Source organism: Aspergillus alliaceus, assembly GCF_009176365.1.
Source record: "Aspergillus alliaceus strain CBS 536.65 unplaced genomic scaffold BDW43scaffold_60, whole genome shotgun sequence".
Taxonomy (NCBI): domain Eukaryota; kingdom Fungi; phylum Ascomycota; class Eurotiomycetes; order Eurotiales; family Aspergillaceae; genus Aspergillus; species Aspergillus alliaceus.
The window spans coordinates 18,363-46,070 of NW_022474743.1; the positions used below are offsets into that span (position 1 = coordinate 18,363).

At 47.6% G+C, this 27,708-nt stretch overlaps 7 protein-coding genes across 7 annotated transcripts; 4 read left to right on the plus strand and 3 right to left on the minus strand.

Annotated features, from left to right (window-relative positions):
* Nucleotides 1-362: 362 nt before the first annotated feature.
* BDW43DRAFT_322768 (POT family-domain-containing protein) lies at nucleotides 363-2,546 on the plus strand (the record flags this gene model as incomplete). Its single annotated transcript, XM_032049619.1, has 5 exons — nucleotides 363-366; nucleotides 430-966; nucleotides 1,019-1,278; nucleotides 1,329-1,928; nucleotides 2,012-2,546. 5 exons carry the CDS (start codon nucleotides 363-365, stop codon nucleotides 2,429-2,431), a joined length of 1,821 nt encoding a protein of 606 aa, XP_031895606.1. The 3' UTR covers nucleotides 2,432-2,546.
* Nucleotides 2,547-4,200: 1,654 nt separating this feature from the next.
* Nucleotides 4,201-6,477, plus strand: BDW43DRAFT_289948 (sugar porter family MFS transporter). The gene is made up of 4 exons (XM_032043462.1): nucleotides 4,201-4,678; nucleotides 4,738-5,435; nucleotides 5,498-5,738; nucleotides 5,810-6,477. Exons 1-4 carry the CDS (start codon nucleotides 4,462-4,464, stop codon nucleotides 6,271-6,273), a joined length of 1,620 nt encoding a protein of 539 aa, XP_031895607.1. The 5' UTR covers nucleotides 4,201-4,461; the 3' UTR covers nucleotides 6,274-6,477.
* A 1,666-nt stretch (nucleotides 6,478-8,143) lies between these two features.
* BDW43DRAFT_315541 (uncharacterized protein) lies at nucleotides 8,144-9,550 on the minus strand (the record flags this gene model as incomplete). The annotated part of the gene is made up of 1 exon (XM_032048096.1): nucleotides 8,144-9,550. One exon carries the CDS (start codon nucleotides 9,548-9,550, stop codon nucleotides 8,144-8,146), a length of 1,407 nt encoding a protein of 468 aa, XP_031895608.1.
* A 551-nt stretch (nucleotides 9,551-10,101) lies between these two features.
* BDW43DRAFT_315542 (uncharacterized protein) lies at nucleotides 10,102-13,325 on the plus strand (the record flags this gene model as incomplete). Its single annotated transcript, XM_032048097.1, has 2 exons — nucleotides 10,102-11,841; nucleotides 13,140-13,325. 2 exons carry the CDS (start codon nucleotides 10,102-10,104, stop codon nucleotides 13,323-13,325), a joined length of 1,926 nt encoding a protein of 641 aa, XP_031895609.1.
* Nucleotides 13,326-17,086: 3,761 nt separating this feature from the next.
* Nucleotides 17,087-18,130, minus strand: BDW43DRAFT_289953 (uncharacterized protein). Its single transcript, XM_032043463.1, has 2 exons — nucleotides 17,864-18,130; nucleotides 17,087-17,808 (listed from the first exon to the last, which is right to left on the minus strand). Exons 1-2 carry the CDS (start codon nucleotides 18,072-18,074, stop codon nucleotides 17,144-17,146), a joined length of 876 nt encoding a protein of 291 aa, XP_031895610.1. The 5' UTR covers nucleotides 18,075-18,130; the 3' UTR covers nucleotides 17,087-17,143.
* Nucleotides 18,131-20,964: 2,834 nt separating this feature from the next.
* Nucleotides 20,965-22,386, plus strand: BDW43DRAFT_315544 (uncharacterized protein; the record flags this gene model as incomplete). Its single annotated transcript, XM_032048098.1, has 1 exon — nucleotides 20,965-22,386. One exon carries the CDS (start codon nucleotides 20,965-20,967, stop codon nucleotides 22,384-22,386), a length of 1,422 nt encoding a protein of 473 aa, XP_031895611.1.
* A 4,300-nt stretch (nucleotides 22,387-26,686) lies between these two features.
* BDW43DRAFT_289955 (uncharacterized protein) lies at nucleotides 26,687-27,670 on the minus strand. Its single transcript, XM_032043464.1, has one exon. The coding sequence runs from the start codon at nucleotides 27,645-27,647 to the stop codon at nucleotides 26,790-26,792; it is 858 nt and encodes a 285-aa protein (XP_031895612.1). The 5' UTR covers nucleotides 27,648-27,670; the 3' UTR covers nucleotides 26,687-26,789.
* Nucleotides 27,671-27,708: the final 38 nt, after the last annotated feature.

The window sequence follows — 27,708 nt, forward strand, 5'->3', positions numbered from 1 at the left end:
GACTAGTGCTTAGCTGCGACTAAGGCGACTTGGGCTAGTAAGCTTATCTGAGCCCTCGTCGTGATAGGCCGCGCATGCTATCTTTGGTCTGGTTAATATCCCCTATCGGCTGGTCCGTCTTTCTTTGCTGCTTCCATTCGCTGAGGCTTGATTTCGTGCTTGCATACAGAGTACTCGTGATAACAAGGGTTACATCTGGCACGACAAGCGACGGCCCCTGACCCCAAGCACCAAATGGTATTTAAACTGACAAGTTGGCGACGATCTGTTCCCAACTCGGCAGCCTTCCCAACTTTCTCTGGCCTTTTTTCTCTTCCTTGCTGTCTCTTCCCCTCCCAAGTGTATGTAGGGGACCCTCCACGATGGGTGAGTTTACCTTCGGAGTTCTCTTTCGTGGTGCGAGGCTAACAACGTAGCCAGCTTCTACAGTGCCTGTGTACGAGGAAAAGGCCAATGTGCCTGCCATAGAGGAGGCCTCGCGCTCAGTGGGTGAGTATGGTGAAGAGACGCCCACCGATGAAGAGCTGGAGACCCTGCGTCGCGTGCCGGGCAAACTCCCCATCGTCGCCTATCTCATCTGCGCCGTCGAGTTCTCCGAGCGAGCCTCGTACTACGGTGTTTCCGGTCTTATCTCCAACTTCGTAAATCGTCCACTGCCTGCCGGGGGCAATGGCTACGGTGCGCCTCCGCGAGGGACACAGCAGACGGCCGGCGCCTTGGGCATGGGCACCGTAAAGGCCAACGCGGTAAACCAGTCCTTCAGCATGCTGGCGTATCTCCTGCCCATGCTGTTCGGGTATCTGGCCGATGCCCATACTGGTCGCTTCAAGATGATCTTCTGGGGTGTCTTTGTGTTTGGTATTGCCCACGTCCTGATGGTCGGAGCGACTGCGCCAAACCTGCTCGCGAATGGGGGGGCCAAAGTGCCATATTTCCTTTCATTATATATTCTATCGGTCGGTGCTGGTAGGTTCGACTTCCGATCGCAGTGATGATAAGTGAGTGTTAATGAGCGCAGCCATGTTTAAGCCTAATGTCTCCCCCCTCCTGCTCGACCAGATGCCCAGCACTAGGGCGAAGACCAAGGTGCTGTCGAGTGGCGAGAAGGTCATTGTCGACCCCGAAGTCACGACAGAGCGCGCCATGCTCTGGTTCTACCTGCTCATCAACATTGGCGGCTTCATGCAGGTCGCCACCTCCTACGCGGAGAAGTACGTCGGATGGTGGTTAGCATTTATCCTGCCATTGTTCTTGTATCTTCCGCTCCCTGCTCTCTTGGTATGTCCTGAGTAACAATGGAACGGTGGCCGACACTAATCTTGTACTAGCTGTGGCTTCGGAAACGTCTCGTTCTGCACCCTCCTGGTGGTAGTGACCTGCCCAATGTCGTTCGCGTCGTAGGCATCTGTCTTAGCCGAGGTGGCATCTTCCGCATTGGACGTCATGGCTTCTGGGACGCAGCCAAGCCTTCCGTGATCGCAGCAAAGGGGCAGAACATTCAGACGCAATGGAACGATCAGTTCGTCGAGGATGTCCGCCGCACCTTTCAAGCGACGGGAATCTTCTGCTTCTTCCCCATCCAGTACATCAACGACAATGGGTTGGGTAATGCGGCGAGCTTCCTGTCAACGATGCTGACGACCAATGGCGTCCCCAACGATGTCATCAGTAACTTCAACTCGCTCAGTATTATCTGCTTCGCCCCGATCCTCAACTACCTTTTCTATCCGCTCCTCCGTCGCCTCCACATCCGCTATGGCCCGGTCGCCCGGATCACTACGGGATTGGCCATGTCTTCGATCGGCGGCGTTGGCTACACCGTTCTTAACTACTATGCCTACAAGCTCGGTCCGTGTGGCAAGTACGGTTCCTCGGACTCTTGCATCGATGCTGACGGAGTTTCGCTGGTCGCTCCGATTACCATTTGGGTACGTATTTCGTTGTATTTCTCAGCCCTCTGGTCTTTTATAACACACACAAAGGAGGGATGGATCGCTAAACGAATAATCAGTGGATGGCCATCCCCTATGCGCTCGGTGGCATCTCCGAGCTCTTCGTCAACGTGCCGGCCTACGGCATCGCCTACTCGCGCGCTCCCAGGAACATGCGGGGCTTGGTTTCAGCCATCAACCTACTGAACACTGCGGTGGCTTACGCCATCGGTCTCGCCTGCTCTGCGGTGGTCAAGGACCCATACCTGACCTGGGACTTCGGCGGTCCCTCGATTGTGGGTGGCGTTCTCACCGTGATATTCTACTTCATGTTCCGCCACATTGACAAGGAAGAATACACGCTGAGCGAGAATGCCGATACCACTCTCGAGCTCGAGGGGACTGCCAACGTGTTCACGGAAAACTCGCATAACAAGACCACAAACCCCACGCCTGCCATTGCGGAGAACGAAGAGTTTGGTATCTCCCCCAAACAGTAAAGTGGAAACTCAATCATCGGCAGGTTTTATGCCTAGGCTGCGATCTGATAGAGAGATACAGGTTGTGTAGTTAAGCTGTAAACAAAGTAAATAGTTGTAAATAGTTGGCGAGTCAGCCGGGCATATCCTATGATTCTGTACATATTGTACTTACACCTTGGAAGAAAAACAAAAAAATATTTTTATATATACACAGTGAAGAAAAATACGACATCTAACTCGTTACCCATACTCTTGACGTATTACGTATCCTAAACCGCTGTAATATACTCGCCGGACTGAATACTTCAATTGCTTTTCATTCTGCTCTGATCTATACCATGCCTTGTCCTTACTTTTTCATATGCATCGATTCGATACATGTTTTTCTTAAATTCACAATGCCTGCTACCCTTCCAGTTGTCTCCCCAGGCAAAGCGTCCAATGTATTTGTTCCCAAATGATAAACCCAGAGATTCGCAAGATACATTGGAGTGGAGACCAAAGACAACCGATTGGCCAAGGATCTTAAATTTCGATAAGAGAGAACCTAATTTGTAGCCGTAATTACTGATATTTAAGGTAGAACGCGCAATCTCCGACGGACTTCCGAACGGCCTCATCTACCAATGGCCTAAGAGACACTTTGGACCAATTTTTTCTACTAGGCGGCTAACCGTACCTCTGTAAGGACTCTCAGTATCATGTGTATTCGTAAGAAGGAAGGTCCATAATACCTAGTAAATACATGTGGAGCCGGAAAACCTGCTCATGTGACAACCTCTGCCCTTTTTCATCAGCAGGATCACGTGCAGGTCCGGATATTTTATGCTTATTTCTAGGTTACTAAGTAACATAACCAAAGGTCCTAACCAGCTTTTCTCAAGTTTTGGGTTGCCGCCGCTGTATCTGGCCTCATCGACGACAATGGCACAGTTCTAACACCTAGGAAGCAAAAGATGGCTTATACCGCGATGGCAGCGCTTTCCGCACGAGGGCTTCCCAGGCGCCTAGTGAATTTCATCCACACGCCCGATACCCACGGGTGGCTTGAGGTTGAGGGTCATATGAATGAACCCGAAGGCTAGGGTATTTTCTGCGTCCTTCATCAAGCGCATGCGCGATCAGGGTGATCACTTGAAGCTCGATCTTCTAGTTGTCGATACAGGCTTGGAGACCTTTCTCTGGGTAGAATTTTGGACCTGGCTAATCTCCAACTTCTAACCGTTGTGGATAGTTGTTGGCCACCAAGTTTGCGGCGCATAGAGTTTGATTGATGGAATCTCAGTTATTAGCTCAACATATCAGACGGCACGGACGCGGATCAGGACTAGATCAGTATTAACCACACGCAAAGTGTTCAATATATACTTTGTTACCTGTCGCAGCGGAACGACTTTATGAACCCATCGTAGAACCCATGTCTTAATTCACGAGCGAACTTTCCAGATCCCCATACTCTCTCGTAAAATCATAAAGTGAACACTATAGGTAGAGACATCGTATGAGCGCCATTCATAACTTGGCTAAGACGGGTTCTTACGTACAAGAATCACTGAAGTGAGAATTGCGTTGGTCTTGTTACTGCATACTGCAATCCAAACGGGGGCCCCCGATAGATCAGCTTGAGAAAAAGAAGTAGTCGCTGTTGCTTCCGGCGGATGCTGTCTGTCTTCCGGCGGCGGGAAGGTTCCGGCGGAGGAAACCTGTATAACACGCTCGGGACCCAGAAAAGGTTTCACGGGGAGAGAACACTATTTTTCCTTTCCCACTTTTCCTAATCTGGGGCGCAGGACACAGCTATTGGCTCATTGCCTGTAAAATCCCCATGGGGCTTTTTTTTCCATGCACGAGACTAGCCCTATGCCATGACTCTGTCCACCTTTCCTCGAATCGTGGAGAAAGCTCTATGTTTCCCCATGGGATGACTTTCTGGGGTAGAAATAGAGGCCATGCCACCGGATATGATCATCTGAATATTACCGACACCGAGCAGATATCTAGATAGGAACTCACGGGCTTGCTCTTATTGACATTTGTGTTCTCACAACATGGCAGTTGAGAAACCGTCTGCACCGGGGCACAATGCCCTCATCAACAGCCGAGCGGAGGCTGTGGCCGTACAGGTCATGGAGCAACAAGGCTGGCTAGAGAGAAAGCTGAAACCAAAGAAAATCACAGCTCGATATCCATTCAAAGGATCGCCATTGCTATATGCGACATGCGCGTTTGGTAGTCTGGGAGATGCCCTGTTCGGGTACAATTCTGGTAAATGACACCGACGATGTGTGACACCTGAACATGGGGACTCATGCTAATACACGCAGGAATTATGTCTGGTCTGCTGGTGAACCCTGTTTTTGTGTCGCGCTTCTTCAAGGACTATGGCGGCGCAGACGGCACAACATCCGCAGTGAATCCCTCCATTACCGGTATATCGGTCGCCTGTCTACAAGCATCAGCAGCGGTGGGCGCATTGATCGCAGGCAGACTCGGGGACATGATCGGGCGCAAGAAGTGTGTCCGCCTCGGTGGCTTCATCTACTTCTTCAGCGCATTCATCCAAATGTTCGCACCAGGATTTGCAACATTTATCGCTGGTCGCACCATCCAGGGGCTGGGAGTCGGATTCCTTTCGATGACTGTGCCCATCATCCAGACGGAGATTGCCGCACCGCATGCCCGTGGTCTGATGGTAGGGATAGAGTATACCTTCCTAATTGCCGGATACATGCTGTCGTGCTGGGTGGACTATGGATTCCATTTCCTCCTGCCGAGTGCGATGTCGTGGCAAGGGCCGTTCATCGTTCAAATCATCCTCTCGTTCATCCTCTTAGCCATGTCCTTCTTTCTCCCGGAGACTCCTCGTTGGCTGGCTAAAAATGGCTTCATGCAAGAAAGTTTGCAGACTGTGGCCGACCTTCACGCCAACGGTGATACCGAGGCAGAGCACGTACAACAGGTCTTCACTGAAATCCAGGAAGCCGTCATCTACGAAACCAACCTGGGGAAGTCAAGTTGGAAGGTACGCAGCGACCCCTGCCCTGTGATGCATCGGGTTAGAAAGATGACTGATACAATGCATAGGAGATGTTTACGAGATATCGGAAGAGAACCATTGTCGGTATCACAGTGCAAATGTTCGCTCAGCTCAACGGAATCAACATCATCTCGTTTTACCTTCCCAGCACTCTCGCATCCGCAGGCTTCGACGAGAGGAAATCCCTGCTGTTCACCGCCGCCAACGCACTCCCTTATACTGCGGCCACCGTTGCAACCTGGTGGTTAGCTGATCGATGGGGTCGAAAGCCGTTACTGATTCTTGGTGGTATGTCAGGTCCCAGTACATCATAGATATTCAGACCTGACTCTTGTGGCCAACTAAACTAACCCTCCCAGGCCTCGGAATGGCAGTCCTGCTCAGCATTGTCTGTGCCTTCACCCAGGCAAACCTGGACATTCACGTCAAGGCCAACGGCCAGTACGCCTTTGTTATGCTCTACAATATCGTGTACGGTTTCACCTGGGGGCCAATGCCGTGGCTTCTGCCCGCTGAAATCTTCCCTCTTCGTGGCCGCAGTAAAGGAATGGCGCTTGCTACCACCAGCAATTGGATCTTCAACTTCATCATCGGGATGGTATCCCCCGACGCGTTCGCAGGCATCCATGGGTACTTCTACCTGGTCATCGCGGGGTTTTGTCTGTTTTCCGCCGGATTGGTCCATTTTTATTATTTGGAGACCGCCAATCATACCCTGGAGGAGATTGCGGTATTGTTCGGCGACCAGGCTTTTGCAGATGGGGAGGGAGAAGCCATGGATGCGGCTAATTTGTGGACGGACCATGGCAAGGAGCGTGTATGATACATGTTCTTACCTTCAGCAAACCATCTAGAAGCGCTTGAGATGTTGAGGAAGAGTCAAAGAGTCGTTGCCGTCTAGTGAACGATGGAGAGCTGAAGTGGGAAAGGAGTTATCGGGAATTTTGAAGTACAGTACCAGCCTTAGTGTCTCATAATAATGGCGCAGAATAAATTTAAAGAAAGATATAAGCCCAGCATATTAAATGGGCAAAGTAAGAAAGCCTCTTTATAGAACTACACTATGAATAGTACCAGTAATTGAGTTTCAAGTCTATCAGTATGGGACAGGACTTGTCACCCCCTGTATATTATCCAGGGTACTACTTATCCACCACGTTTGGCTAATTTTATTTCCACGTCTGGTCTGCAGTAAACTTGTCCTAGTTAGTGTTGTTTTTAATCACACCATTAGAACGAATGTCTGAGAACGAGGCTTTGCAAGCGGATCTGCACTGTGAGACTCACTGCCATGACTGGGTGTCCCAACGCGCCTCTGGTATATATAACCAAGCAGGCTTGACTCTGAGCGTTCAAAAATCCCCATTGGAAAATACAGTATTCATTCATCAGAATAAATGATACCTCATCACCCAAAACCTAGACAAAGGGAGCATACTCCATCTCAACAGATGCTTCTCTGATTTCCGTCCAAACCCTAAATGAATCGTTTGTATCAGATGATGTATACTGGGCAGACCCACTGCCCCTGGGCGTCCTGCAGTAGACACTCCGGGACTGCCTCTGCTTCGGTCTCTACTACCACACGCCTCGCCAGGAACATGCCCTCCTCCATGGATTTTGTTGCTGCTGGCGGTCGGTGACTCGGTTCCTGCTTTGGGTTGTACCATTGAAAAGCGTCTGACAAGTGCCGAAGAATTCCTGCTTGCTGAGATCCGAGAAAATGGTGATGAGTCCCACCTTCGAATACTTTGATACGTTGAAAGCAGTGATTATATTTCCTGCCCTTGCTGGTCAAGCCGTCGTCCTGGGATTGTCGCCTGTGGTCAATACCGGTTGAAGACATACTTGGGACCGAGCGACGGCTACTGCTAAATGTATGTGAATAAATAAAGCAAGACCATTCCGATGGATATCTGGGCTCAGGGTGTCTAGTCTTACGTTAGTGGTAAAAGATTTGACAGGAACACAAACACACGGCCTACTCAGGAGGTTTCCCACAATGCGGCTGCCAAGGGTCTCTGGAGTAATTCGGTTGGGCAGTCTACTCCATTTCAATCAATTATCTATTTATCCTGGGGTGATTGTTGAGGTCCAAACGATTTCAATATCATACTAACTTGTTTCCTCATGGTCAGACTCGCCGCCTCCCCGACGGAAATGATCGTGGCATGAGTCTGGTCCAGGAGCGGCTCCCAGCAGCCCTTTTTTGGTGAAAATTGTCATCGGGAGGTTATCACTATGCGCAGGTAATCAAAAAAGTAACAAGATAGAAAAACATACAACATCCAATTAGATGTGCATTATGTTAGGACCGTCGTTGCGTATAAATGATAGGACTTTACGGATCAAGATAAAGACAGGATAAGACTATGAAACGTCATCCTAAAATCCTCAAAAATGCCTGTTGGCTTTAGTAAGATATTTCTTCTGTATCTTGAATCACTGACCATAATTAAGGAACAAGTACTTTTTTGGGACAAAATTAGCAAAGAAAATCCCAGCGATCATTAAAGGCTTTGTTGGGTATATATTTATGTTAAATCTTATGGGAATGTGTTTGTTTAGTAATGTAGCCTAGAACCTAGAGGTCTGCAACGATAAGGATAGGTTTGATTTCTGTATTTAATGAATATGGAGGGTTTTTTTTCTTAAAATAATCTGGCGGAGGCCCTTCATGGAGGATTCGAGGATCAAACTTTGCGATGATCAGGAGCCGGTTGTTTCTTTACACTCTCCTCTGGGTATCTCTTCTTTCTCCACTCTGTCTTCCTATCTTTCAAGTCATTTTGCTTGCTCTGCCATTTTTCAATTTCATTAGGGCGCAATGTGCCAGTGAAGAACAAGTCGCGTAAAGCAAATCCCGCCTCAGGAATTGCATCTTCTAGGTCAAATAGCACATCCATGACTCGGGGCCGATTCTTTGCTCCTTTCTGCCTGCGTCCAAACTCGTTCTTGATTCCCTGTGCGCGCTGCAGAGGGATTCCGTGCGCCTCAGGGGCTCGATGCCAGCCAGCAACGAATACATTGTGGGCCATGCCCAGTGCCCCAATTCCCAATAGATACCATGTGTTTGTATCAATTCCACCAACGGTGACCAAAAAGCCGACCCACAGGGCGGCAAGCACAATCGAAATGGCTCGAGTCTGCCAGCCACCATGCTGCACCGCACTTGCCAGGTCATCGAGGTACAGAGCCGAGGATTTGTCTTTATCCCGCGAGTTTGGTAGGATGAGGAAAACATGCCGGTGCCCGTTCCCTCGCGCGATAGCATAGATCTGGGGAGAATGGTGTCTGCATGCGTACTTCTCCAGGAACAAGGTCCGCAGAGAACCGGTGACAAGGGCCAGGACGATGCCACATGCCGTGACAAAGAAGACGGCCCAGTCACCAGAGATAATCCAGGGAACAGCACCAATGACTAACTGAGTCAAAGTGATCGGGAAGTAGGTCCACCAAAGGGCGTCCTTCTTTGGTTCCTTGGGCGCATATCCGCTTAGGAAATAACCCTGTCGAGCTGGTAGAGTTTCATACACGGTGACCAACAGCCCTGAATCTCCTGGGTTCGTTTTGACCATCTGATTAGTATTTTCGTCTAGCCATTCCCATTTGTCGAATTCGCTCTCCACCTCCAGTTCGAGGTCACGGAGGAGACGCCCAATGACCCAGGCCTGGTTCTTGCGCGTATCGCCCGATCCCACAACAATGACAGATCCAGGGTAGTCCGGCTCAGGTAAGAAGGCTCCGCTGCCAATCGCATTCAATAGGGAATTGAAAGAGTATGCAACCCAGCCAAAACTGAACGCAACAGGTGTGAAAGAGGCGGGCCCAGCCATTTGGGCAACTGCTTTCTGGATAACATCGCCACCAATGAGGAGCAGCACGGAGAGGGCTTCCTTGGGATTTGAGAATTGGCTTCTGAACATCCCAGGTGCTTCGCTTTCTTTGGTGCGTTTCGAGAGATAGTTCGCCAAGTTTAAAGAGCCTAATATTTGGCGCCCATGACTTTGGTCTGCAGGGGGTAGCACTGCCCCCTGTACGGCTTCTAAAAGAAAAATGGAGATCGTCAAAACAAAAGGCAACCACGACGTTGAAAACATGGTTATATAAACAATCAGTTGACATAAGGATCATTGGACATCGGGTGTCTCCTGAGTGTGAAGGCTGGTGATCTTGGTGATTTCAATGGTGAGGCTGAGTTATCACAAGCTAGACCTCGTCAAGTTTAGCCCATTTGACGAAGGTGCTGATTATGATAGTCGGGCACTCATGCATGAGACAGATCTCAGCTGGCAGAAGGCTGAGTCTGGAAGGCCACTATTCGATTGCAGAACCGCGCCTGTTGGCAGCTCGTGTCAAACGAGCATCAGTTCTCATTTTTCGCTAACTTCCTCGGGAAATCAATTATACATTACTGTGGAACCTATGCTTTGACATGTTGTAGCGGCAGATTGAGATAACATCAGCGCTAAGGGTGGGGTTGGGGAAAATCTAGGCACCGCTTGCTTCCTGTCTCGTCATCATGTGTCGAAATGATCCACTCTAGCTAACAACCGTGATCTCGTCTCGAAAACATACATAGAAGTCGGTACGCCCTGTGGGACGTCAGGAGTCGCTTTACTAGCCGCGAAGGGTTGAAGATCGTGACAGAATGGAACACATCCCCATTCCTGCGGGTGGTGTGTCCCTCGATGCAATTTATATACCCTTGCGATGCGATCAGAGGTACACATACGATGATCAAGGTTTCCTCTCTTACCCAGAACGAGTTCAGATCGACCCCACTCAGCTGCAAGAGGACAATCACCCGCATTTGAAGCTCTGTGATGCATCCCCATTCGTCCAGGCCTGGCTTTGGTTTGGGCTTCTCGGTGAAATTCTACACATCGGTTCTCGAACTACAACTGCACCCAAGTTCATAAGCTCCGCGGAATTTGTCCAAATGCGTGATGGTCAGCCCTTTCTTTCGACTTCGTCTCTCTACAGAGCGATCTATGAAAAATCTAAGAGAGGTAGCTCTATGTTGTATAATGAATGGTATCAACACCGGGTTGAAAGTTGTCTTCGCACTGCCACTGACTTCGCCCGAAGCGCCCTTACGACGCCATATTTTCAGGGTCTTCTGGGGAAGAATCCAGCCATGGAAGGTTTGCCAGACATATTTTTCACCCTTCTGGCTGTCCAAACTCTCTGCCAAGCAATTGAAGCATCAAAGCCTATTTTATTTCTGCAATGCTCTAAATTTACATCCCATGGAAATGGGCGATCCTCACCTCTAGCAGACTACCTGCTTTTGAAATCTGGCTGGGACCCGCAAGAGATTCTTGAATTGCCACGGGATGTTTGCACTCGCTACTATCTCAGTTTCTATTGCCAAAAGGGCTCTCTTAGGCCATCAGTCCCAGAGGATTTCCTCACGCCACTTCATACCGAACACTGTTGTGGCTGTAAACTGCAACAATCTCAGGTTTCTCAGCGCAGTCTGCCGCTCGATCCGACAAAAATTCCCCTCTTCACATTCCAAAAGACAGGATGCAACAGGGGCAGGTTAGATATGGTCTTGTATTCTTTCGAGGCGGTGAAGAGTACATCCTACATCGCCATTAGCCACCCCCGGCAATCTGGTCTGGGCAATGATATGGGAAACAGTCTACCATTTTGTCAGATATCCCGCATACAGGCCCTGGCAAACCAACTAGTTCTATCATCCCCTTCCGACGTCCCATTTTGGATCGACACATTGAGTCTTCCGCTTGATCGAGTCGCTAGAAGAAGCGCATTACGTATTGCCAAAGCTATATTTAAACACGCAACGTCTGTTCTGGTTTTGGATCCGTCCATCTCGCTTTATCCTATCTCTTCTGCTGAAGAGGGGCTTGTGCGCATTACCTTTGCGAGTTGGAAGAAAAGACTCTGGACAATTCAAGAAGGAGCATTGTCTCAATCTCTTCAATTCTCCTTTTCAAATCGCATTGTGAGCCTGGTCGACCTGTTCGACGAATATTCCTCGTGCCCACAAGACCCGATGACATATAACATCCTAGCGAACCCCTCACACCTGCGCTGGGAAGAATGGCAGGACAGAGCAGAGATTATAGACAAATTTTCGGATGACGTCAGTACATGGGTGGATGTCCTCAGCTATTCGAGCAGCCACGATGGTAATTCAGGGCCATTGAGAAAGCAAGACAAAGAGCATTTTTACCGAGCGCTTCGTCTTGGATACCTGTCTGCCAGCAAACTTGAATACTTTGCAAACGAAGATGAGCGCAAGTTCTTTCCACTTGTGTATCAATACCTCTATCAGGTATATGGCTCATTTGATCTGGATTCGAACATCTCGAATGTTACCGACAAATCATTTGAAGCGGTTTCTGCGCGGCTTGAGAAGGTTCGGGCTCTATTGAGTATTGGTTTTCTGACATTAGAACAAGGCTGAGAATGAAGAAATTTTATGACTGTAACCGATAGCAATGAAGACCATAACAACTCCATCCATCATATCCCAACGTTCGGGAAAGCAGCATAGGTATGGAACTAAAAATTGAAGCTTAGTTGCGCTATCAGAAGGTTGAACTGTGATGACGAACCCCGCGGTGTCACCCACCAGATGCGGTTAGTCTACAGCGAATAATAATTGTCGTTAGGCAAATAGCCCTTAGCGGCCGTACTGTCTCCACTGTCTCCAGAAAAGGGTCCCTTTATCCGTAGCATCTGGACTAGGCTGACCGTTGGGACGGGAAAATCCCATGGGATTCGGGATGGGATGGGGCCTGGTGACGCGCGCTGTGCACGCGGATGCACTGAAACGATTTCGAAATTCGGAAATAGTCGAATGTGAATGTGGAAGTGGAAGTAGAAGAGGCCATAAGATATACTAACTATGTAGTAAGATTATATGATATACATCGTAAGTGTATCGAAAGCGGAAGTGGCGTGGTGAGATACCGACCTACTAACGAAAAGAAGAGTTGAAGGAAGTGCGTAGCAAAAACATGCAGACTAGCGATGCAAGTCAAAGCGAATAGGAGAAAATGAAGGGAATAGAAATATGCATGCTGTCAGCCACCGCCCTACTCCATTTAGACTATAGCCCTTGATCATTATCTACACCATGGTATCGCATGTATCGCGTCATTTGAATGATCACCATAGGCCTACAAAGATGCTCATTTTACCATTAGATCTGAAATCAGACCTCTTCATTTCACGATTCCATGTCTTAGGGCTCGGCGGTATTTTACTAGGTGATACGGAATCCTGCATTCCCAATAAATACTTTACAGAGGTTATAAAAGTATGGCTTTTCGGTCAAATATTTGATACACTATCATGTAGGAAATTTACTCCAGAGGTCTCGGACTTGCCAATACCATTCCGTGTATATAAGACCTCTTCTTCTACCTCTGCAGGAGTGGAAATTCCCACCGAAGTGGGGGGATCACGCTGCTTCCTCTTTTCTTCTAAGTAAGTTTTCTCTCTTAATACGAGTACAGCTCTAACTATTTCAACTGTCTTGAGTAATTCATTATGTAGATATTTTTGTTTAGGTCTTACTATTTTAATTCTGCCCCCATCCTCAGAGGTACCGTGACTTTCTTCAGTTTCAGCATCTTCATCACTTTCGGCGTTCTGTTCCGTAGGCCTCTGTATCAAAGCCAACTGATTTCTCCGGTTGCACGAGTACAGGCGGAGCGGGCAGAGGAGCCATTTGATAAGATGAGCATAGCGCTGGATGATGTGGAGATCACGCTCGATAAGGTTGGCGTGACGCTTGATGAAGCCGCTGTGGGGGTGGCGACCGAAGATGCGCTGGATAAGGCAGAGGCGAAAGTGGCGCTCGAGCAGCTGAAGGTAGAGATTCAGGTTGATTAGGTAAAGACCTAGAGCTGCTTGGGTTATTTGTCATATAGTGAGATAAAGACTTCGTCTCACTGCCCCCCATATCAAGGACTTTATCGACCACGATCTTCTAAGAAAAAGAAGTAAAGGGGAACCCCATCCTAGGCAGGGCCCCAGGCGCCTCAAAGGCCAGTCATCAAATTCACCGTGGCGTCAATGACCCCAGCAGCCTCCCGAAGGATCTGTGCAGCAGAGTCCAATTGTCCATGTCCCATCATTACACCGCTATGCTGTTCGTGAGCCGAAAGAAGGGTTCCGGGATGCCCTGAAAGGGGGCTGACCAATTGCAAGCTGTTTTTCGCAGAATCGAGAGAACACACAGTCTCAGCAACAGCGGCCCCGGCTCGGAGAATATGGCACTCAGCAGAGACTTAGGAACTAGAAACTAGTCTCTCTTGAAGTAGGACACAGCAGCATGTCAGGGCCTAGGCCGAATCCTGCCTGAGGCGCCAATTCTACTTTATTCACTATTGATCCAATCCTACAATACAAAATCGCACAGTTCCTGTATGATAGAATTCTTTCTTTCTTTCTCTCTTCCTTCTCTACGTTTGGTGTTTCGGTAGATCGCCACGTTAGATATAAATGATATTGTTTTCCAATGTGTATAGGATCATCACACAGCGTACCGGACACGAGGGCACCGAGATGGGACGAGTTCAACGACATCGTCGAAATTGACACGCTAGAAAGGAAATATACCCAAGTTAGTAACACAGAATACCCACAGTACACCACAACTCGCCAGTAAGCTTATAAGAATTGTCAAAGCTACAGCGCTGTGTACAGGAGGATGGCTTTGGTCTAACTTGAGATGAAAGATGACTTTGAAGATAAAAGTGGGGGGTTATGGATATAATGAAAGGACAAGAGATTAAATAAAAGGAAAAGAGAATCTGACTACTAGAATTTAAAAAAATTCGTAAGGCAGGAAATAGGAGGCCTAGAAATAAAGCGAATATTAAATTCACCTGAGTCATCAGTCCACCTCAAGATCAACCAGTTACCTGCACTGAGAGAAGCGAATGACCAGAAAGAATCCTGAATAAATATATTTTAAATAAAATAAAGCCAGAAGTACCTTAACATTATAAAAAACAAAGAGCTAAAGAATGAAGAATTAGCTCTCAGATAAAAGTGGTAAATCTCTAGAACAGCCATAAGAACGGGTGTCCGCAAGCCCTATATACAGAAAAGCTGGATATACAGCAGCCTCCAATATGTACCCACAGTTATGATTAGTTTCCCAATACTTCCTTTCTCAGACTATCTTTTAGGTCACATTTAGTTCGTTTTAACAACCCTCTAGTGTAGACAAATGAGATAATAAACCTCAGTAGTATTGCAAAGTTTATCTTCAGAGACCACTGAGTAGCTCTCTATGTCAGAAATTGCAGACTTTTCAAGCTTCACAAATCTGCTCAAGAAAAATACAACATTTGTAATATTATTGTTGCACGCTACAATGATCGCAACCTGCCCAACCATGGCCTAGCATATGGCAGGTATCCGGAACTAGGAACGTCCCACGCAAAATCCTCTTAGTTGCGACTTCTAACCTATCAGACTATTACTAACTTAGCCACACGCCTCTTGACATTAGTCTTGTCAGTAGCACCCTGTGCCTGGCGTACCAGTGTATTAGTGTACAGCATTGTTCAATATCACTACTTTATACAATGTATAAGGCCAACGTGTACCTTTTACTGGCTATATATATACTTGTCATAAAGCGGTCTCTGAATTATGATGCCCCTATCCTGCAAGTCCGCTCTTAGTGGGGACTACTAACAAACAATTTTAGCGGTAGACAACATGGTGGAAGGTTCTTGCAGAGCACTTGGGAAGACAATCTTTTTGTTATCCTAGTTTAACACTTTCTTTATATTTTATTTCTTATCAAGTCCACAGTCATGTATCCACTTCTTTTTCCGGAAAGCACAGTTGCGACGTGGCTCTTCAATTTGAGTGGACATTATGAAAGTGCTATTAGTCGGCCGCGTTTAACAGGTGGCTTAAGTACAGCTGAGCGGACGGGAAGCCCTGTTTACCACACCCTATGGTCATATGTATCAGTTTCTCGAAGATGGAGTATTACATAGTGCATTTTGAATGTAAAAGAACTTCGGATTTTTGGAAAAGGCGAAGCCGTCGGCTTTAGAGGGAAATATCGGCTCGGGGTGCTCAGTTCTCAACACTCTGGCTTAATTGATGAGATTCCCCAATTCTACTATATATAATGATGGCTGCGGCTATAGTAGTCCACAAACCATCCAATAAGCTAGGGATCAAGCTCTTTGTCAATCTATAAAACTCGGTAATTTCTATTTAGTTAAGAATAGTTCAGTTCTTTTTGACAATTACTCTGTATCTAATGGTTGCTCTTTGTTTATTTAATAGAGCCTTCTGATAGATCTCCTCCGCGTATGAATAGACTCCATGCATGCACTCATATTCTGATGAGTTAGGATTAGGATTTGTAAACATCGAGAAATAGATAGTTGCCAACTTGCCGCTCAAAGGCCCCTGTGATCCTCCCTGCTTGTTCATGGTAAAGCATCCGTTTGATCCCATTGGGATCGATGTGATGAAATTTCTACTAGCATTAATTGTTCATTCTCGGCTTGGCGTCGAGATTTGTTTGGGGAGAGGCCCATTTTGTAACGGGATCAGATGGCGGAGGAACTGGCCGAGTTGGGAGAGGGGATCTGAGGCCTTCCGCCTACCCCCACGCTCGGGGCGACAGTCGACGCCCTTTATATTGGATTGTATTGGGCGGCTTATTTAACATAAAAATATTTCCAAGTTCCGTTCCGCGCCCTCCTTATCAGGTCAAGTGGTCACCAGGATCGCGATCCATAGCTCCATATTGTCATAACCATTATCATTTTGGATTCTCCACTGCGGTTGAGATTTGATTGCATTACTGGATCTCTTCCTAGGCCCGTTTATTTGATTGGAATTCAGTATTCCTTTGCTCCTTGTGGTCATTGTGTGGTGGTAAATCCCTGACTCGGATACGATAGTACTGAATACGATAAGGCCTAGGGTATCAGGAAATCTTGGACATGTTGCCCAGTGATGACATGACGTTCGGAATGGTGGCACGACAGGAGGACCAATAACAACGGGGCACATGAGCCGCTTGAGTAGCGGAGAAATGAAGAGAGATGAAGTATCAAGGAAAGAAAGACCGCAATGATCGAGCGAGGAGCGGAGCATGCAGTAAAGCTATGTTATGGGTGAAACCCAAGTGTGTCTAACTAGGGAAGTCCTACTTGGGATGTGACGGCCAAGATGGACATCCAGAGCTATCATCTGGGGATGGAAACCGAGGGAAACTGAAGGGATCATCGCGAAGTAGCATCCCTCAAGCCATATGTTATGGTCTGATGTAGCCTACATAATTTGGTCCTTGCTGTTACTTGTCAGATGGCTAAGCTACGCGTCCAAGCCTCGATGAGGAACACGCCCACCCAGTCCCGTCACTACACAAATAGTTATGAATTCCGGTGGAATAATGATATTAATTGGTAGTATCTGTGGTTGAGGTAGTTCCGAAGTCACAGCTAGATACTAACTGGGGGTTGATATAACTTGCGTACCGGCACTCAAACCAACAGATAAGCCCTGATAGATAACAATTTTGGGGTCACATCTACCTAGCCATGTCCTTGAGCAATCGATGTTCACTATTATGCCTTGTATTTGGGCATGACAGTAGAGGCCAGATATTTAGGTAACGAAGATTAATTACATTATCATTATACTATTACCTACGATACTCAATACTACGAACTTAGCTCACTCCGCTCCACGCCCATCAACTCGTTAATCTCATGGGCCTGCCCTTCATCGCGAGTCCTATAGTTCTCCGATGACAACTCAGAGATAATGGTGTCGGTATGAGACCCGCGAATATTCTTGTTGCTATTAATTCCACCGGCAAAGCCGCCAGGAAGTGAAGCACTACCGTCATGGTTCCATACTGGTTCAGAAGCTTCTGGTGACGTTGTTCTTGCTCTTCTTCTCCGCCGAGAAAAGATAAATAAGCCCACACCAGCCGCTAAGAGAAGAATTCCCAGTGGAACACCTAGGCCTATACCGATCTTGGCGGCTGAGGAGAGGCCACCACTGCTAGGTGCGGCTGATGGAAATAGAGCAGGCAAATCCGTTGTTGTGGCAATAGCCGTAGTCGGAGTTGAGGAGGTTGTCGTCACGGTCGCGGTCGAAGTGCCGGTTAAAGATGTGGCCGTCTTACTGGCGAAATGGTATGAGGTTGGTGACGGATCGTCATGGTACCTCTTTGCGACTCCAAATGTAACACTGGTTGCATTGGAGTGGCCATAGGGCTCACCCTGAGACGTCAAAGATGCAAGCTCGAAATGGCAGCCCGACTCAATGTAAATGTCACGATTTGCAGTCCAAACGTAGCTGTATTTATTTGTAGTATTTACTATGCCTGTTAGCTACCTACAATGCCGAGTGTAGGTTGGGATGAGTGCTCTCACACGTAAGAATCCAATTTTCCGTGCCACAACGCTCATACAAGGATATCCGCGGCGTGACAACGTCCCAAGTCACATTAATCTGATCTCCAACGATGAAACGTTTGTCCAAATCTGTGGGAAAAGTGAATCCCCCGGCCTCGCTGCTCTCTGTCCAGAGCATCAACACGAAGACAACATTGTGAACAAGTCTCCGCGAGAACCGAAGGTTCATCCTTCCGTTAGGCAAACGAAGAAAAAGCTCACGCCCGGGACAATGGCAGACGCAAGGAAGATGCAAGGTATTGGGGAACCGGTTTTTGTTAATCATGCGCCATTATAACAGACCCCACATGGCTTGGCGACGATATTTAATCCCTGCGCCGGTTACCAATCGCGGCGCGACGCATCCCGGACGGAACCTTGCACTAAAAGCAGCTTGACCGCGCCATACTTCCAAGACAAGAGCTGGACTCGACGCCTGTGGTCATGCGGGGAATATATCGACCGGGGGATATCCCACCCCACTTGGAACCCCATTCTCACCATGTGCAACATGGTGAGACACTGCCTCGACTTCGCCCTCCAGCTCTGAAATAATACTTCTCTGGATTGGGGAGAGGATGATACTCCGAGCGGAAAGTATGCTGGAGCCACTAGATTAATATGGGGGCCTGTGACCATTTTTAGTACCTTGATTGATAGAAAGGACCAAGCGGATACCCCACGAAAGAAAAGAGAAACACCGCGGCTTAACAGGAGGCTATGATGCTGTCTGTCAGTAGTCGTAACGTTCGCTGTCACTGGCAAAATAAGAATTAGAACAGTTAAGATGGCAGCTAATTAGCTACTATGGCTAAATCAGTTTCACCTCCGAACACACTGTTCCCTTTTCTGAACGCCATAGCTAAGACGCTAGGTTCGAAACTGAGTGTGCATAAGATGACCTTCAGGTTAGCATACATTTACAATATAGTAATATGTATTTGCACGTGCTTGGAGTAATCTGGATCTAAGATTATGGATTACGCATACGAACCAAACATGGGTGCCTCAAGGTGGCATTCTTTTTCGTTCCCCATCTATCAATATATTGGATACCCCTAACTCGATTATCTTGTTCCTGTCACCTGAGTTTTGCTCTATATAGAGCTAGTGCCTGTACAGCAGCTACCTGAATATATTATACTAGGCCTGGTGATAGACCTTGCTCTCAGCATAGAGCTTGCACCTGCGCTTCTGCCCTGCGGGCTTTGTATAGGCAGGTATAGTAATGTATCTTTAGAGTTTGGCCTTTATCCAGTCATACTCCTAGCCATTGTGTGGCTTCAGAGTTGAATGAGACTCCGTGCTCTTCTATCCAGATCTTAGCCCGCTGAACTTGATTCTTAAGCTCCTTGCCTCTCTTCCTTATAAAAAGAACTGTCTCTGTCTTTTCTGTATTAAACTAAATTACCTATTTTGTGCCTTACTCAATAGCTGTTCTAGCCGCTTGTTCTAATCCTTGACAGGCTTGTTGTACTGAGCTAGCTGATATCAGCGGACATATATTATCTGCATATGATAATATTCTGGTACCAGGAACTGCTTGCTCAATAGCCTTGAAGATCCCCCCAGGTAGATTATGAAAAGAATTGGGGATACTGCTGAGCCCTATGGAACCCCTGATTCTATCGGCTGTATAGCATACAGTTGTTGGCCGATTACTAGCTGTATCTTGCGGTCTGCTAGAAACGATTGCACCCATTGGCAGAGGTCTGTGTCTAGGCCCAAATCTAGCATGCGCTTTACTAGCCTTGCAGCATCCACATGGTCAAAAGCCCCTTTACATCCATAAAGAGGGCCCCCACAAGCTGTTTTTCAACTTTCATTATACAAGTGAGTGTCAAGAATAGCCGCAGTCCCATTCGTTCATAGAATGTACTCTAACTTTGATTATTTCATGTATACAAGGAAAGGTAAAAGAAGCTCTAAGGTGAGCCTAGCCAGGCTGGCAATAGGCTTGCATTTTGATATATAGCTTGTCCTCATATCAAAGTTTAGACCTCAGAAGCGTGAGTGAGACGTCCGGAAATGTTTTGTCTCAGTGTGCCCCACTAATATCGATATGTGGAACAAGCTGACCAAGCTGACCTCGACCGTAACCAATAAAGCAGGCTTATTTCCGATTACTAGACAAGATTGCGACTGCTCAGACTTGGGGGCCTTTGATAATTTACAATTATTGACGCCTTCAAAAATTCTCGATAGCAACATATCTCATATTATGCAGCTAACGCATAGTATCTCACTAAGTGTGGGGAATCCTTTCTGTAGTGGGGGCGCGACAAGTGGCATACCACCCGCTTCCATCGACCTCCCTCGGGGTACAGAACCCGGACAGTGACACGGAATATGTCCGTGGTGATTCTTTGTAAGGAACGGAGGAAAGGGGGGAGTGCGCGCTGCGCTGTGGCAGGTTGGCAGAGCAGCTGCAGCATCTCCCGCCCCCTTGGTGCTTTCCTACATGTGTCCCCCCCCCCTCTTTCAATGATAATCATCTCTAGTGTGACAAAGAATGCTAATCCGAGCTGATGTGCCAACGGGGCCGCGGAACGGGGAAGAGTCATGCGGGCTGGAATATATATCTGTATGGCACAGCAGGTATAGTGCGGGGAAGGACTACAGAAGTGGGCTTATGCAAGGGAAAGATGTAAAATGGCGAATGGGGGACTCGGTGGCTATTTGCGGAGGGATCTGATCGTAGCGTACGCGTGCTCTGTGTATAGAGCTCCGCTGATTCGGTATACCGGTCGTCAGCGACCTGGGAAAATGCCCAATTGAGAGCCCTATTCGGATATAATGCAATAAATAACCAATCAAACCAGTCAACCAATTTCTCATTATGCGGTATTACTCCTAACCCAAGCAAACAGGGATCTAGTGGCTGTACAGAGTTCTGATCAAATTGACCGCAAGTGCTGTCGGATTTATGTAGAAGAAGCAACCCCCTTGCCTACAGTCACTCATTCTTCCCAAGAAATAGACGTCAGTGTGACGCCAGCCACAATTATAAATGATCGTGTATTCCTTTCCATGGGGCTCTTGTCAGAGTTAATTCAACTACTCTGCTATAACTAGTCAAGATGAAGTCTACAATAATAAAAGCACTATCCCTCGGGATCTCAGCAATGATATGGCTAGAGAGTGCGATCGCCATCCCCGAAGATCCATCTGCTTTTGATACGTCGCAGTCTCAAGACCACAATGTCATCATGCGTGATGTCTGCATTATCGGCGGCGGTTCCGCCGGTACCTTCGCAGCCATTCGCCTCCGGCAAATGAACCAGAGTGTAGTGGTGGTGGAGAGAGAAGACCATCTAGGTGGACACGTCAATACCTACAACGACATGACAACCGGAACCGCCATTGACTACGGAGTATTATACTACGAGGACCTTCCCTTGGTACGGGATTACTTTGGCCACTTTGGCATTCCGTTGGAGAGGGTCAGCGCCCAAAAGCAGACCGCCAACTCGCGTCGCGTAGATTTGCGAACCGGAACATCAGTTGGCCCTGTAGAGGGCAATATGGCTCTGGCATTGGCGGTTTATACGACTCAGCTACTTCGATATCCCTACCTGAACACGGGCTTTAATCTCCCCAATCCAGTACCTCCAGACTTGCTACTTCCGTTTGGAGAATTTGTGAAAAAGTATAAGCTAGACGGGGCAGTCGACATCATCGCGCTCTTTAACCAAGGCGTGGGTGATCTATTGCAGCAGACTACTCTATATATGATGAAATACTTCGGCCTTGATGTGCTACAAGGAGCGTTAACAGAGTTCCTCCAGCCAGTCAGTCACAATAATAGCGAGTTATACGTTGCGGCACAGGATGAGCTAGGCAAAGATGCATTGCTAAGCAGTGCCATCATATCCACCCGCCGTGAAGAGGAGGGAAAGTGGGTGAAAGTGCGGGTGAGCACGCCATCAGGAGAGAAACTGATTCGCGCGAGGAGGCTCATCGTTGCTATCCCACCCAAGCTAGATATGCTGCAAGGAATAGACCTAGACCCGATAGAACGGGGGTTGTTCGAACAGTTTAACAACACGTGCTACTACACCGCATTGGTCAAGATTCCAGGCCTTCCACAAGGCCTCCAGGTCGTGAATCGCGCCAACGATACCGCTTATAACCTACCACCGCTGCCAGCGGTCTATGTGCTCAATCCTACCAGGTCACCGAATCTAACCACGATCCTCTATGGAAGCAAGGAGCATATGTCTGAAAACGAGATTAAAGAACACATGACACAGAGCGTGCTGAGTTTAAGAAACCAGGGTTTACCGGTCGAGGCGCCGGAATTCGTGAGATATTCCAACCACTCTCCATTTTTACTGACTGTACCTCCAGAGGCCATTGCAAATGGCTTCTACCGGAATTTGAATGGCTTGCAGGGTAATCGGAACACGTACTGGATGTCTGCAACTTTCAATGCGCATGATTCGGCGCAGATTTGGTTGTTCGCCGATAGATTACTTAGATCCATCTCTCAGTCAGAATGAAACCTGTGGCATTGGGCCTGTATTTGAGTATTGCCAGGATTATGTTGTTACGAGACGTTTCTATGGTAAATGAGCAAGTTAGCTGGGTTCATTTTCAATGATATCTTTATTTTGCCAATAAATATGCCATTTGCACTCTCCAGGAGGCGATGAATAATCTCAGCATTAATCGCTTCAGATTGTTCAATTTGTTCTGCCGATAGATTAGCCGTGGCATCGCCAGGTGTTGAGAGCAATCTGTGAGGTTATACAATTGCGCAATCAGAGGGTTATATGCGTGATGGTGATCTCCATTGATGCAGATATCTCAAAATTGAGACTACAGACTAGATATTCTAACTATACTTTGACTTCGCCGGCGTACTATTAGGACGCTTGGAGGCATTAAGGACGGAAGAAAAATAGAAATTTATACTCCATCCCTTTACAATGTGCTGATTTCAGGGAGCGGCGACCACAAATATTTCTGCCCTATAGAGATAGTGACTTCAAGCATTGTCAGAGATGCAGATCCTGCACGGCACAAGCTTAATTAAATTAAAGTGATCGAAGGTACAGACCTCGCGATCAAGAGCAGCAATGGTGTGATATGGGAGTAAAAGCGCATGACTTCATTTCTAAACCCCGTCTGTCGCCGCTTTTTGCGTCTACCTGCCCTACCCTACCGCCTTCGAGCCGTGCCGCGCTATCTGACGATTCGTTGCGTTACAGACCATTCGGAGCTCACCTGTGATGAAGGTAGAGCCTGTGCCTCAGCCTCTTTCCTTTGATTAGCGAGCACGGAGCATCGGTCATTTACTCAACGATGGGATTTGTTTGTTGACCTGAGTCTCACGTTTGATGCTGGCCAATCGATACTAAAGGTAACACTGTAGTAACAATCTTTATTGATCACTGTTGTGATCTCAGGGGAAAGATGGGCAGAATGAGACTGTATCAGCTACACGTACGTAGCCTACTGAGGACCGGATGCCATTTCGATAGATACTCAATTCTATGGACGACTCTATCGACTATCTTGACTGCTTCTAATCTTAACTTCTCATAGGTAAAGCCTTCAGGGGTTTGGGAGTCGGTGATCCGGCCAAGGCACTAGGATCACGTGGTCTCGTATAGATTCATATCAATCACGAAGGGCCAAACTAAGAACATGTACATGACTGAGTGTCTATATATATCCCTTGGTCTTATACCATTCTGTATACCTTGGTATATATCTTATACCGTATACCATAGTTCACACACATCCCCATCCATATACCCTGTCGCGTGGTGAGTCCTTCGGGAATCCGCTAGTGCCTAGGAATCCTGGTTACAAACATATCGGAATTTCTATGAGTTCTTGCCGTATCGCGGTTAGTGCTCAGTGGGGCGGGCTGAGTGCTTAGTAGTGGTGCTTGAACTGACAATTAAGGTGTTTCTAGGACTGAGCCAGGCCTGAGATTACCAGTCTTAGGACTGCTAGATTTAGCTGCTTCCCATTTGGACTATCAGGTACTGAAACACTTCTTGGGCGTTTTTTAATAATTATCTATACTGCTGGAGAGCTAGGTAATATAGTAGACACTTGATTTCAGTATTTTCAGGCTGCCTGTTTGCTAGGGCAACTAGCAACTAGGGCAGGCAGGGTATCCGCCTCCGCTGTTACCATATCTTGCTGGGGTATGTTGGCATGCCTTGCCTGCTCTAGCTAAGCAGCCTAGGGCTGAACACGCATGGTTTAGGCCTTCATGGGAGCCAGCGCAGATAAAGCATTTGGTGGACAATCGCTACAGGTCCTATAGCTCTTCTGCCCTATCGCACAGCACCGGGTTCATAGGCATAGTGTATCAGGTCCTAGCTTCTAAAAGTGCTCTACCTAAGGTGGGACATCTGCGCAATTACATTGTACGGGCGGGTAACCATGGTGATTATAGAATTTACTAAATAGAGCTATTTGGAATGATTGGCTCTTCTATTCACCCACTTGTACGCTGTCGATATTAATAAGAATCATGGTTCATCAGTCGGTCTCGCTCAAATGTATCACTGCCACCGACCGAGGGAAAACCAAGGTACAAGCGACAAGGTACGGAGATGGTGACGGACAGCAATTCCCGATCGAGAATATACGAGGTGCTTAATTGAGCTAGGACGCTTTTAACCGAACCTGAACGCACACGGGAGGGCATTTGAAATGAATAGTAGCTGACGTTCATTGTGGATTTCACTAAAAGAGAAGAAGACAGGTTTCATATGTGTGTAAGGGTATGGTGGAAAAGCGGTAGAGAAACCATAGGCAGCTTCATTCCGGGACCAATTCTGTATCGAAGTTAGATTGATCCCTCCAGTTCGGTCAGTGGGCTGACGCCGTTGGCAGAATGGGTGAGCAAGGAGCAATTGTGTTGATGATGAAGCACGCCAGTCCCGGACATTTGTCGAACATCATCATCCTCTGCAGCTCGACACAGATACGATCCAGATTATCTGTGGCCTCGACCTGGACGTGGAGCTCATGCGAGCCGTCATGCGATAGAGTTGTTGGCGAGACATGGGGCGCCCACGGTATCAGGCTTCGATTCATGATATAGGCTTCCTGTTTTAATCTAACTTTGTTGACCTAGACATGGATGAAACATCGAAACAGTCAGTTGCATGTAAGAGTCTGGATGAAGCTTGCCGGTGATAAGACCAGTCATGGGCCTGGCTTCCCTTTGCCTTTTAGCCAACTACCTACCCCCCTTGCCTCCCCTGTTTCCCTCTGTCTTTTTGAGTTGTCATCAGCTTTTTGCTTCTAGGGAGTTCAACTACTCCATCATGCCCGTTCCCAATAGCCCATGCCAGTGGTGTCCGGCATACTAGTCCTTAGACTCTAAGTGAGCACCTTTCTCAATAAGTAGCCGGACAACTGCTTCGTGTCCGCTCCCAACAGCCAATGACAGGGGAGTCTTGCTATACTGGTCCTTAGACACCAAGTTGACATCTCGCTCAAGAAGCACCTGAACAACCTCTTTTTGCCCGTTCTCTATTGCCCGAAATAGTGGTGTTAATAATGTCTGGCCACGACTCTTGTCATCATTCCCTACGTTAGCACCCTTGTCGAGAAGTAGCTGGACAACTGATTCATGTCCATTCCCCACAGAATATAAAAGGGGTATCTAGCCTCTGATATCCATTGCGAGAGGTTCCATGTCACACCTAGGCCGCAGCAGATTTGCTAATGGCCTTTGCCTCTACCCCTTTGCCCCTGCTATCTTGGTCCTGTATTTGGATGAGATTTGGTTTGTCCTTAGCCTCGTCAGGCGTGGCTGTTGGACGCATATCCTTCTTATGGAGTATTGCGGGGGCCGCACATTATCTAAATTCAGGTATTCAACGCTTTCACATTGAACTCGTTCGAAATTCTGTATTGTCATATATAAATCTCTCAGGTAGATTGCGATCAACCGTTTTCCCTTCGATCTCTCTGTACAGTTGAGCATAGCGAGCCCTAATCCTTGGCGGCCAATACCGACGAACCTGAGTCCCACATATATTCCTTTGCTGCCTACAGTGAGTGGACCAGGTTGCCAAACTTAGGAATGGGTTGTATGTAATGATATTACCGGAGTTTGAAAATAATCTGGGAAGGTCGCTAGAAGTCCGCCATCACTTTCTTCTTCCGATTTCCAGGCGAAGATGCTCTTGTCATCCATGACCTTCATAATCTCTTCCTGAAGTTAAACAATGTCCACCTGTCCTCGTAGATCCGGGCAGTGCAAATTGGTTTGGAGAGAGTCCATTCTGTGGCTCTACTGATAACAAGTATGGCGATGTCTCTGGCGAGTGGACTTATGTCCCCTCGACAAAGGATTACGACTACGATGAACTTTGCGGTAAACCTTTCAAGCATCCTGGGTACCCCGAAGGCTGTTACAACATCGAAGAATACGGCGTGGGGTGTATTACTGGCTATAAAAGAATGGTGTGAATTCCAAATATAGATGTGAAGAAGACCGTAAGTGTCTATTCTCTTGAATTTATTGCACGCTTCTTTCATCTTCGACTTTCACGCTATAGTCGGACTTCTGCAGTCCATACAACCCATTCAGAAAAATACAATATTCCAAAGTCATCCTCCTACCAGGTATCCTGACTTTATCAATCATATTAGCTTAGTTCTAATGATCTGGTCTACCAAAGGCATATTTTAGCAGCGCCATGATGGACAGCAGCGGTGATGATAGTTTGGAGGCCAGAAGCGTTTTATAATCACGGATATTATGCCTACATTGGAGGGCTCTCTGTTTATCTCGGCTATAATATTTCTTATATTTCAATATTCAAGAGACAATCGGACTTGCATTTGACTTCTTTACTCGTTCCTCTTCTCTCTAGTCACAACAGGGTCAGCGCTGCTATAAGACCCCCAATTTTCCACCAGACTATAGCCGTACAAGCTCCACCACTGGCCGATGTCCATTTTCTTCCCCAAGCCCAGCCGGCTTCCTCCCTTCTGCAAATGCCTTTAAGTACTCCTTGTCCTCAGTATACCGCAACAGTCTATCAATACGCCCCACAATCCGTAAACACCCTAACCTCGGCACCGCCTCCAACTGCTCAACCCCAAATAGTACCAAGGGCTCACACGGCTTGCGAGACACCGCATACTGTCGAATACCCTGACTGTCTGCCTCGGCGAAACACAACAACTCTTCCTCCAGCGATGGAGTCGTGATTAGCAATTCCAAAACATCAACCCGATCCATATACATCAGTACCTCAGCAAGCCCTTGCATGTTGTTCTGGTTCGAGAAACATTCGAAGAGAGCATTGCTGCTGAACTGCAAGCTTAATCTCCGGATATACCTTCTTTGTCGGGGACTGATTGCATTTAACCAGTTGCTAGCTTTTGCGATATTTCCTGACACGGCGAAGAAAGTTGCCGAATAGAAGAATGGCATTGCTTCCTCGTATATTGTTTTGCAGGTCGCCACAATGGCAAGAAACAGATGTCGGTGCTGGCGGTATATATGTCGCCGGGATTGTTCCTTTGCTGAGTAGTGCTTGCTATCCATTGCTGCGTAGTCGCTTGCTTGTGGGGCTGAGAGAGGGTGGTTGTAGACCTCGAATGTCTTGGAGAGACGCCATGAGGTCTCGGTGCTGTAGGGCAAGTCGCTGTCTAGGCATGCCTCGCCGACTCGGAGTCGAGTGTTTGGGGCAATACCAAATAAGTGCCGGTAGACTTCGAACCGCAGATCGGACGGTAATTGCAGAAAGAGGAACTGTGTTTGGGATGGCATGATGGGCGTTCTTCATCTGAGACTCAGAGTTGCGATCAGGCTTACAGGCGACCTATAGGGT